The sequence below is a fragment of the Triplophysa rosa genome, linkage group LG15 (genome assembly GCF_024868665.1).
Source record: "Triplophysa rosa linkage group LG15, Trosa_1v2, whole genome shotgun sequence".
In the NCBI taxonomy this organism is placed as follows: Eukaryota; Metazoa; Chordata; class Actinopteri; order Cypriniformes; family Nemacheilidae; genus Triplophysa; species Triplophysa rosa.
In genome coordinates this window covers 14,963,985-14,976,068 of record NC_079904.1, presented here as the reverse complement: position 1 = coordinate 14,976,068, position 12,084 = coordinate 14,963,985, and the positions used below count along the sequence as shown (strand labels likewise).

The window sequence follows — 12,084 nt, the reverse complement described above, 5'->3', positions numbered from 1 at the left end:
TAAAAGAAAGATGTGTGAGAAAATGATTACGATTATGATGTTATTTAGTGAAATTGAAAAATGAATTTATTACTCATTTGAATTGTGTCTGAAAAAGATATAATATGACAAAGAGTAATAGACGTGCGAGAACCGATGAGATTTGAAATGATCAATGTGTCCTCATACTGTATTTTAATTTATCTTTGATGTGCATGTTTTGGTTTTAATTTAGCTAAATTTGTTTTCTCACACAAACCTATTATTTCATTCACAAGACATTTATTAACCTACTGGAGTCATTTGGATTATTATACTGATGGCTTTTGTAATAAATGTCTGTGTTTTTTGCTTTTTTTATACAGTGACTGATTGTTATAAAAAAAATTGTGTGGCTAAAGAAAGAAAGTCATATACATATTCGAAGGCATGGGAGTGTAAATTGACCCTTTGCAAAGACCCACCACCTTTTGCTTCGTCCAACAAGTTTTCGGTACCAGCCAATGTGTCCCACTTTCAATTGGTGCAAACATTTGAAAAGAAGTAAAGAAAATATAGATGGAAGCTATAGCCTACATTTCATAAAACTGAAATTCGGTTCACCTGGTAATTGAAAGTGAAAATAACAACATTAGCACGGTTCCTGTGAAGCTGGATACACTCTAAAAAAAAGCCGTAAAAATAGGGCACAATATACTGTATTAATATGAAGGAATTTTCCGTGTTCATTTTTACAGTTGTTTTACCTGTATTTTACATTTTGCACTGCATTCATTTGCATTTTAGCATTAATGGAAATGTCCGTAAAATAAAGGAAAATGTACTGGTAATTTTCTGCCAGTACTTTATCTGTTTTTTTACGGGATTTTTTTTTACAGTGTAGCTCTCTATTTGCTGCAATCATTAAAAAGCACAAGCAGTATACTTATATGTTTTTAATGTTAAGTCCCAAACTGTAGGATAAAATGTCAATGAGGGGACATAAAATCTGCGTTATGTTTGGTCTGATCGCCTGTCATTCAGACCCCTCTGAAGGGTGAATTCCAAGAGATTTTTGGGGGGTGAACTATTTCTTTAAGATGTCTTTCTCTAACGTTTTTAAAATTCCTCTTTATATTTATGAATTTATTATTTGTAATTTTGTATTTATTATTTGTTTTGGAATATATTGTATAATACCATACAGCAGCAGAAATAGGGTAGAATAAGATATTAAGATCTGTTTGTAAAATCAAGGTCTCCAAGCTTGTGTTTGTTTAATAAAGAAACCTAACAAACATGTTACATTAAAGTTCAAGAAATTGTATTTCTTTGTCTTTGACGAATTGAGTGAATAAAGAGCAAAACTTTGAACTGTATATTCATTGTAGGCTACACATTTATCACAATTTACATATTTGACAAGACAAAGTTATTCCCCATCTCCTGTATTCTGTGTATTTTATATTTTAAACTCTTTGTTTTGTATAGGTTTGTTAAACGGTGTTGTAAGCACGTGTTTTTAGGTTTTGGCGGCATCCTAAGCTTTTTTAGAAGCCTGCTGAGAACACAACAGCCTCATGTTTGTAATTAAATGTAAACGTATATACATATTTGCGTTTACATATTTACCTAATTATATTCTCATGTATTTTGTTTTAGCGATAATATGGTCGTTTGTTGAGAATCTTACCTCGCCTCATTTTATAATCCTCCTGATTAATGATTTCACCCAAACCAGTAGGTGGCGATATTGTTTCATATTTGTATGCGGACTGTCACCCAATCCAGCAAAGAAGTGAAGACAAGGAAGTAGAGGAGGTGTCAGGTGAGAGGAATGCTATTGTTATTGCAACACAAAATAGCCTAAGTGCATGTGTTTTAATCATAAATTGTTGTTGATTTAAACTAGGTCTGCGGTTTTTATTGACCACATCTGTCTAGTTGTCGACGTAAGACTGAGTTATATTGAAGCGACGTGAAGCTAATCATCCCGTCTGTTTTCATTAACGTTACATTGCGAGTTAAGAGAAATAGATACATTTAATGCTGTCACAGAAACTGTAAAGACATGCATCTTCCATGTGTATGTTACTTGAAATAAACAAAACGAATGTGCTATTGTTTTCTGTTGGATGCGATTCATGCTGTAGATGTAGGGTGTGTATTGCAGCTTTTTTTGTCATCTACAACAGCTGTTGAGATTTAAATCAGTACTACAAGACGCATTTATGTGAATAAATAGCATTCTTGATATTGCTGTATCTTACGTTATGAATATGCACCTATTTTAGGGTACACCACGGACCGCCCTGACTTTGTTACCGTATTAAATGGCCCTCTTTTTTTAAGTTTTCTTTAACGATTAGCTTTTACAGCGTTCGTTAAGCATTTAAAAACCACCCGGGTTAAAATTCTGAACTAATATGTTATAATGGACCAAAAAAATGAACTTAGACTTCTGAGTTCATTAAATGATTTGTGAATTATTTCTGCTAGCACCGTTTTGAAAAACACCTTCTTTGTACTCGAATAATTGTGCAACATACCTATACATAAAATATTTTCTGTATTCATTATTACTGTTTTATACTACGGGGCTGTTGAATGCTTCAATCTGATTGGCTGACAAACGTTCTATGGGTATGCTTTAACTTTCGTTAAATGCACACCTATGAAGGTGTTCCAGGTCTGCTGACCGCATTACAGTTCCATATCACTTCGCCAAGTTTAACTTAAATTTATATACTCAAATAATTCATTTTCATTGTTTGTGCCAGTATTCTTGCACCTCTTTATGTAGAATGGAGTTTGCCGAACTGATCAAGACCCCTCGTGTGGATGGGGTGATCCTCCACCGACCCTTCATGCCCAAGGTGGAGGGTACTCTTTGTCTGACGGGACATCACCTCATCCTGTCCTCTCGCCAGGACAACACAGAGGAGCTCTGGCTGCTCCATGCCAACATTGACTCGACTGAGAAAAGGTACTGCTATACTTCATTCATCTTTGTAGATATAAACTAGTTCCTTTTTTATACTTCAAGTTTTATATATTGAGGTTTTGTATTCTAAACAAACATTTATTATGATAAACAGTAGTATCATTGTTCATTGATTCATATTACTTATGCGATTGAATTTAACCTTGTTGTAAAATTGGGTGCAGGTTTGTCGGGTCACTTGGAACTATTATTGTGAAATGCAAAGACCTGCGAGTGATTCAGCTGGACATACCTGGCATGGAGGAGTGTCTCAACATTGCCAGCTCAATTGAGGTAAATCTGAACTAATACTCAAATACTCAAAAAAAATACTCATTACGCAGAATAAACATAAACATACTAGGATAACCTGAAAATGATTTTATTTGGCCTTTTTGATGTGTTCATGTTATATGTGTTTCAGGCTCTGTCCACGCTTGACTCTGTCTCACTGATGTATCCGTTTTTCTACCGTCCTCTCTTTGAGGTCATAGAGGATGGATGGCAGTTGTTCCTTCCAGAAGAGGTTTTCAAGGATCTGGAGTCTATGGTATTGTTTTATCCCTGGAAGACATTGAGGTCAACACTCAAAAGTTGTAAAAATATTTCTCAGTGCATTGTGGATCGTTTTTCAGAAGGTTCGATACAGAGTAAATAGCTGGGACTGCATGTTGTGAGCTTCCAATTTGAATACAAATAAGGGTAGTATTTCATAAAACAGTTTTAAACCTAGTCACCCTGTTCAGACTTGCACTTGTCTCGGTTTTGTTATTTGTGAATATTCCAGTTCATAGAGAGTGTAACTGCATATTAATGTACATTAATAAAAAGACTTCAGTAAGGTGAGCATTAAAAAAAATGATGTAAGTACAATAATATGGTAATACCTCTTACACTAAATTTTAGCAGGGATCCCAGTTCCATCTCTTTATTAATAAAAGGGACCATAACCTAAAAAAGCTTTAAGACCCCACCCCAGCATTAACCCCTATAAAATGATAATGCAGGCATGTATTGCAACCTTGACAGTAGCTGTACCCTCTTTATGTCCCAGAACAAAAAAATCTACTATCCTCTTTCAGACAGATGAATGGAGACTAAGTGAGGTGAATAAAGACTTCAGCGTGTGCCCCTCCTATCCATCCTTACTGACCGTGCCCAAAGACATTGATGATGAAACCCTCTGCAAAGCTGCTTCCTTCCGCCACGGTGGCCGTTTTCCTGTGCTCAGTTACTATCATAAGAAAAACGGCATGGTCAGTAGTTCACTTTTTGTCATATGTGTTTTTGTCATATAAACGTCTGTGTGATACAGATCTGTTCAGGCTTTCCTCTATGCTGTCCCCAGGTGATGATGCGAGCAGGGCAGCCACTTACTGGAACCAATGGGCGTCGTTGCAAAGAGGATGAAAAACTGATCAATGCCACACTTTGCGCAGGGAAGCGCGGTTACATCATCGACACACGGACAATAGCTGTGGCACAACAGGCTAAAGCCCGCGGAGGTGGATTTGAACAGGAAGCCAACTACCCACAGTGGAGGAGGATCCATAAAGCTATTGAGAGGTTTGTACCCACTAAATCCCACACTAAAATATTATTCAAATCAAATCAGATTTTGAAAGGTTAAAGACCACAAACTTTACGAGTCTTGCGAAATCTTGCTACAGTTCTTGCGGTCAAACTTAACTTGAGTAGACAAAGATGCACTATGACTTTCAACTTTGGAAAATCCAGTGAAGTTTTTATCCTTGAAAGGGTCTGTATCAATACGTTAGGGTGTCAAATGATTAATCGAGATTAATCGCATCCAGAATAAAAGTTTGTGTTTACATAATATTTGGGGTGCACGATACATTATCGGCCATATCGGTATTGGCCGATAAATGGACATTTTTTTCATGTTATCGTATCGGCCGATATATTATAGTCGATAAATCATTTCCTCTTCCTCCACAGTATTTATGAATGTGTAAATTATAGGAACAAAAGTATATTGTTTGAATCAGACTGCTGTCTGAATGCTTTCTGTCTTGATACCTCTTAGACATATGGCTATTAAGAACATTTTTTCTGAGTTGCTCTGGAAGACAATCTATAATTTGTTTGTTAAATAAAAAATATACCAGAAAAGTTTGAAGGTTAAAGAATCATTAACTAGTGTAAAGTAGGTTTGGTACATGATTTTCTGTGAAAAAAGAGAACTAATGGTTACCTTGTTTACAGCAGTGAATGTTTTCAAACATACATATAAATGTTTATTAATTGTTGTATTTTTTTGTATGCATGTATGTGTATGTGTTTGTAAATACAAAATTAATATGCATACTACACAGACATATATTTTGTAAACACAAACTTTTATTCTGGATGTGATTAATCGTTTGACACCCCTAATTCGCTAATTTATAAACACAACTTTGTTTAGGTAGAATTCTTAAATTCTTGTATGCCAACCTGCAAAGACTTCATATGCATTGCAGCAGAAATGCTGTTTTAACAAAATATTTGTATGCAAGGAAAGTAATAATTAGAGCGAGGTTCTCTAAGTGAATCAGTATTCTGACCCGTGTTCTCTCACAGGTCCAGTGTTCTTCAGGAGAGTCTGATAAAGCTGGTGGAGGCCTGCAATGATCAGTCACACAGCATGGACCGCTGGCTCAGCAAACTTGAGGCTTCCAACTGGCAAAGTCACGTTAAGGAAATCCTCACTACTGCTTGCCTGGCTGCACAGTGTATTGACCGGTAAGTCTCTCTCTCTCTCTCTCTCTCTCTCTCTCTCGCTCTCTCAAGCACACTCATAGTGTCTCTTAGCATGTTGTAACTGTGTTAATTAATATTTTCCCCGCTTTAACTCTATTCTAAATTAATTACAAAAAGCCATGGTTGCTCTATTTCTCCACACATTTCTCGTAAAGCTCGTTTTGGTAATTACTGCTGTTGTCCTGTTGCAATCATCATTAGGTTCATGCCACCACAGCTGTTTTAGTGCTTCATTATCAAGTTTGTGGTGGCGTGTGTGATTTAGATTAATTCCTGTGTTCTAGTCAAGTAGGTCATTAAGACATCACGAGCTGTGAGTGTCACATGACTGATCACTCTGAAGCAGCAGGAAAGTAGGGATGTTCTGATTGGCTGAAGTGACGATGCTGAGCTGTTATGTGAAATGCAGCTGACAGAGAAAAATATCACTTTGGTACTTTATTAGGTTCCTAAAAATCAAACATTGAAACACTGCCATTATTGTGTTGCTCGCAAGAAATGTTATTTGTCAGAAATCTTGGTTATTTTTTTATAGTTGTCAATGCAGAAAGATCTTTTTGGTCTATGTCTTGTAGTTACAGCTTGTAGTCACCAAGATGTTTGAAGTGATGTTCATTTTTCCCATTTTTATTCTTAATGCTTATAATGTGTGTTGTGTGAATTGTTTTGTAGGGAAGGGGCGTCGGTGCTGGTTCATGGCACTGAGGGCACAGATTCTACACTGCAGGTGACCTCTCTGGCCCAGATCATCCTCGATCCTGAATGCAGAACCATCCGCGGCTTTGAGACTCTGATTGAACGAGAGTGGTTGCAGGTGAGAGAGGTTACTGGGAAGACTTAAAGGGATGGTTTACCCAAAAATAAAAATTCTGTCATTATTTATTTACCTTCGGGTTGTTCAAGAACCTACAGTATATTCAAAACCTTGTTGTTGAAGAAGATATTTCGAGAAATTGTATTGTGCCCATACAGTGGAAGTCAATGGTGGCCAATGTAGTTTGGTTACCAGTAACCCTGGCCAGTGCATGTAATGCAATGCACAAACTGGATGATTGAGACACCACTGGTTGTATTTCAGTCAAGAGACCTTTAGTGTTTTCTTGTGAAATGTGGCTTGACCTCTGACCTGGTTACCTTCTCCTTCAGGCTGGTCACCCCTTCCAGCAGCGTTGCGCTCAGTCTGCATACTCAAACGGGAAGCTGCGGAGTGAAGCTCCAGTGTTCCTCCTCTTTCTGGACTGCGTGTGGCAAATCCTGCGTCAGTTCCCCTGCTCCTTCCAGTTCAACGAGAAATTCCTCATCATCCTCTTCGAACATGCCTATGCCTCACAGTTTGGCACTTTCCTTGGAAACCGTGTGGCTGAGAGGTTAGCATTCCCCTCCATTTCTGTCAGTTTCCTGTATAGTTGTTGTTACCGTAATTGGCTCAGACTCGCATACCTCACATTCACAGAACATACATCACCTCATCTCTAAACGGCCAATGCGGTTTAGACTTGACATCAGCACGAAAGCTCTGCGTTACAGGTTGAACATAGCATGCTGTAATTCTGCCATCTGACTCTAACCGTGGAAAGTTATGTTTGGGGTCGAAGATCCTAACCCCAATAGTTTACTCTACTGCGTCAGCAGAGGTCATCCTGTAGCTGACATTGACCCTTTTGTGTTTGTCTCTTATTTCCGAGCAGTATTGTTTTGTGAAGTTGTTGTGAAATGTTTTTCATTCGATGACTTTCAAAATGTTCTGAAACTGTAATGGCAATATCTGGTATCTTGCGGTGTGACGTTATAAATCTGACCTTTAGACCAAGGTTTCATCGAGTTTTTTTACTTTTTTACTTATCTGTGTATTTGAAGAGTTTGGTTCCAAAATGAGATAACTCTGTTTTAAAAAAAAATCAAAAATCATGTTTTTTATTATGTTTTCATGTTTTTATTGTGTTAGTTTGCTGTATTTTTTTGAGTTATTATGACTAAAATCAAAACAATCCAACTGCAGTTTGACTGATATTAATTGGAATGCAGACAAAAAAAACATGATTTTTGAAATCCATTCACTTCTATTGTATGGGCACAAAACAAGTGCAGGTCGATGGGTACTGCCTGTGTTTAAACTGTAACACAACTTAATGTTTCAGGGTGAAGCTGCAGCTGTCTCAGAAGACTGTGTCTCTGTGGTCGTGGGTGAACAGACCTCAGGAGCTGGAGAGATTTCACAACCCACTATACGAGCCCAACAACCTTGTCATCTGGCCGTCTGTGGCACCTCAGAGTCTTCTGCTGTGGGAGGGTGAGCACCCGACAAACATGACACTCTTACACTCTTCTCATCTGTCTTTATATTCTCTTTGTCTTATTCTGAATATAAATGTTTTAATACATATAGTGTATATTCAGTACATTGTAATAAAAATGATGTTGATATCTTGTGTAAAATACATGAGCCTGTAGAGGGCAGCAGTGTTTGGTATGATGTTATTGCTTCGAAGCTGTTAGACATTTGATGTGTGGATTGTAAGATCTGTTTTTTAAATCAAGGGTGTTCAGTCCATAACACACCCCCCCCCACCCCGACAGAATGTTTTAGATGTCTCCCTTTATAAACCACCTGATTCAACTCATCAGTTTGTTAGGGTGTTAAATAGGGGGATATCTAGAAAGTTCTGGGATGGGCGTCTAGTCGGAAACCCGTTTTAAATGATCACAATGGCATGTCACATACTGTAGTACAGTATGTTGTACGTCAGTAGCAAACACTGAAGCTTGTTTTCCGATGAATTATAATTGTCTTTATAAAAGTTGTCAGCAGTGTTGAATTCTTTCGTTTGCTTAAGCATTGATGTGTGTCTTTATTACATAACGTCTGTTGTGCACATTTTAAACGCCCTGCTTCTATTACAAACATTCCGGTTGTCTTGAAATAAGCATGTCATTTGACTTAAGCAAAGTCAGTTCGGTCTGTTAATAAGCCAACCCAATATAGAGAAAGAGTGTACTGTAGATGTGGTTTTCAAGACATGAATTCAGATAAGATAAGAGAAAAGATTTTACGTATATGGAATATTTAACCAGTTTTTTTCTGATTGGGATACAGTGACATTGCAAAGCTTTTTTAAGCATTGAAGAAGAGACTTTTGGTATTAGTTGAATGTCTGTGAAATCTCAACATTATCAATGTCATATTTAAGTGAACGTTTCGTTTAGGGTTTGAAATGGCAGTTTTCAATCTTTCAGTGTCACACACAAGTCACGTGGAATTAACAGGCGTGACAAATGCACAACCCCTGTGACCTCTGTGCCATTCTGTTCATTTTTTTTAAGCCTCTTAAGTCTTAAGAGTTTGTCATGCTTATGTTTTAAAGGTGCAGTGAAAGCTACTCTTTCAGCTAAAGGAGCCAAGCAGACATTTAGTTTAATGCTGGGGTTTACTTTCAGTCAGGAGAGCAGTTCTCATTTGCAGAACTCTGAGATACACACCTGCTGTTCCTCATTCTTTATTATTACAAAATTTTTAACAATAGTAATTAAAAAACATTGGAAATGGCAATGAAATTTCAATTGAATTAAGTACTTTAATAATGCTTTATGGGGTCTTTGTGCTCTTTTTCAAGACTAAAATACATCAATCCTTTTAATTTCAGTTTCTTTTACGTTCCTTTTACATGTTTTGATTTAGCAGATTATTTTATCCAAAGCAATTTAGAAATGAGAGAGCATTTAACATTTTGTCAATGACGTGCCATCTATAAAGCCATGTTTACAAGTAGGATCAGAGTTTAAGAATTTTTTTATATATAAATGAAATGAGACCGTTGATTGTTAGGGCTTAGTCAGGTGTGTGGTAAAAGGTGTGTGTTTAGTTTTTTGAAGGTGATTTCCACTGGAGAGGAATAGAATGGGTAAATGTTTTTTTAAGAGAGATTTAATGCTTTGTTGTGATGTAACAACCGGGAATAACTCACTTACCGAGCGTAAATGGTGAGTGGCGACATAAACCTGTAGGGCCGAGTCAAGGTGACATTCGTGCAGAGCAAGAAACTGTGTAGCATTCTTAAACAGATAAGGTCTGATTTTCCTGATGTTGTTGTGTTGAAAAACTGTCAGAGGGTTTAGAACAAGATAAGAGTACGGATAAAGTAACTGAATTGTCATTTTGGGGTAATTTTACAGCATTTTAAGCATTTAAACACTGTAAACTTTTAGATGTCATTGATTTAAGAGTTAGAGAATTAGGGAATTTAATTACCTTTTGCATTGAACAATTATTTCTTTTGTCTTAAAGTGACAGTTCACCCAAAAATGAAAATTCTGTCATTGACTCACCCTCTTGTCATTTCAAACATGTATGACTGACTTTCTTCTGCAGAACACAAAAGAAGATATTTTGAAGAATGTTCAAAATTCACTTGCATCAGTCTTGTGTCCGTACAATATGTGAATGGGTGCCGGCGCTGTTCGGACTTTCTTCAAAATATCTTCTTTTGTGTTCTGCGAAAGAAAGTCACACAGGTTTAAAATGACAAAAGGGTGATTAAATGGTGAAAGAATTTTCGTTTTCGGGTGAACTTTGAATTCTCAAAATGCACACTTGAGATTGACACTGAGGTCATTTGAGAAATAGCCTTGTAAATCCAATGTTAATTTCACAGCTGGGCGACTATAATTGACCTGTGTCCTCTACTAACATCAATAGAAGCGGTCATCTGTGTTTGTGCTGAGAAACATGGGCGTAATGATGCCATACGTCATTAAAGATGCCAGTCATACTGTACGGTTGCATAACTTTCAAGCACTGTGGCCTTTTGCACAACACGCCAGTCACCCGGTGCATTTCAAAATGCTTGGTATTCGATAGATTTGTAAGAGCTTGTGCCATTCTTTGTGGCACATATATTACAACCTACTATATTTACATTGTTTACACACCTTCAACTTTTTTCTTTCCATTTATGGCATGAAACAACCACACTTCCAGAGCTTGCGGTGAGCTTGACAGATTTAAAACAGCTGCTTTACGTTCTCATTTGAATGCATGTTCTTTTCCCTACAGGGGTATTTCTTCGCTGGAATCGCTCCACCAAGTGTTTGGATGAGGCTTATCAGGAGATGGTCCATATTATAGAGTACAACAAGGAGCTTCAGAACAAAGTGAACAGCCTCCGGAGGCAGCTGGCCGAGCTCGAGACCGAGGACAGCCCACTGCAGACACCGTAGGACATGCCAACACATCATGCTGAGAGATTTCAGCACTCCTGATTTTTCGTGTCTGTTCTACTGAAAAGAGGCTGTCCCATAGTGCACATCGTGAATGTACACACACACGCTCCTTTTCCTTATCCTGCCCATTTTTCCCTTTTCCTATTCCATTGCTCAACTTTATTCACATTAATAAGTTACCTTAGCCTTCAACAGGCATTAGTTATGGATTTTACTATATTGTCACTGTATTCGCTTCTGTCTTAGTGTGTCATTGTGGTTCAATATTTTCACTCAAACACTATTCTAAATCTGTGTACTCGTCCGTACTGACGTTGTTTTCTGTCAAGATATCACCCAGCTGATTGGCTGAGAAGGTTGTGGTTCTGATCTGGATGTCATCTCACTACGGTCTTTGTTTAGAAATTGTGTGCTGCCGTTTACACGTTCTCAGAGAAAAGGGATTACTCATGTGCCATAGTTTATTTTAAGCCCTGCGCCAAAAAGTGCAATAGATAATATCCCTATAAACCAATAGCGCTTTTAAAAGGGAATGAATTTGGAAATGACAGTGGCATGATAGAACAGCCCTCTGAGTCTTACATAATCGAACTATTTCCAAAGAGATCATATGAATAAGAAACTGCATAATTAATACTTGATTGTTTAACACATAAGATCTTTTGTGCGCTGGTTATATTCATATTTGTAAAAGTATTTAGAACGTTGTTAATAATTATCATTAAAAGTATTGTTGTACGGTGTGTGCTTTTATCTTACCACCTTTAACGTTATTATTTATTATTCTCAGGTTACGTAAAGTAAGTCAAGTCCGGCCTCAATCCTCAGCATTTCAAATACTCGCAATTTGGTCCTTCCAGGAGTAGCCACACCCATATATGAATAATAATTACTGTGCATCTTGCCCAATGCCATAAATTAATAACAATCTTGCAACCAGTCCATTATATTTGAGACACTGGTTAAGAAATAAGCAAAAATAACAGACACATTTTTTTTGACATTATATAACACCTTCATGCATTTATTTTTACTCATTATCCTTAATTCTCAAGTTCCTTTGTGGCACACAAACTTTGTTCATTTTATCAAACTTTACCAACAATATACAGTACATATACACTTTATTCCATCATTTGTACATCGTTCAGTTTACTGGCTCA

General features: G+C 37.1%; 1 protein-coding gene across 1 annotated transcript; it reads left to right on the top strand.

Moving 5' to 3' along the window:
- The first annotated feature begins 1,735 nt into the window (after nucleotides 1–1,735).
- mtmr9 (myotubularin related protein 9) lies at nucleotides 1,736–11,659 on the top strand. The gene is made up of 11 exons (XM_057353114.1): nucleotides 1,736–1,786; nucleotides 2,739–2,944; nucleotides 3,127–3,235; nucleotides 3,366–3,491; nucleotides 4,024–4,197; nucleotides 4,290–4,507; nucleotides 5,525–5,686; nucleotides 6,377–6,518; nucleotides 6,851–7,071; nucleotides 7,843–7,994; nucleotides 10,755–11,659. Exons 2-11 carry the CDS (start codon nucleotides 2,763–2,765, stop codon nucleotides 10,916–10,918), a joined length of 1,650 nt encoding a protein of 549 aa, XP_057209097.1. The 5' UTR covers nucleotides 1,736–1,786; nucleotides 2,739–2,762; the 3' UTR covers nucleotides 10,919–11,659.
- Nucleotides 11,660–12,084: the final 425 nt, after the last annotated feature.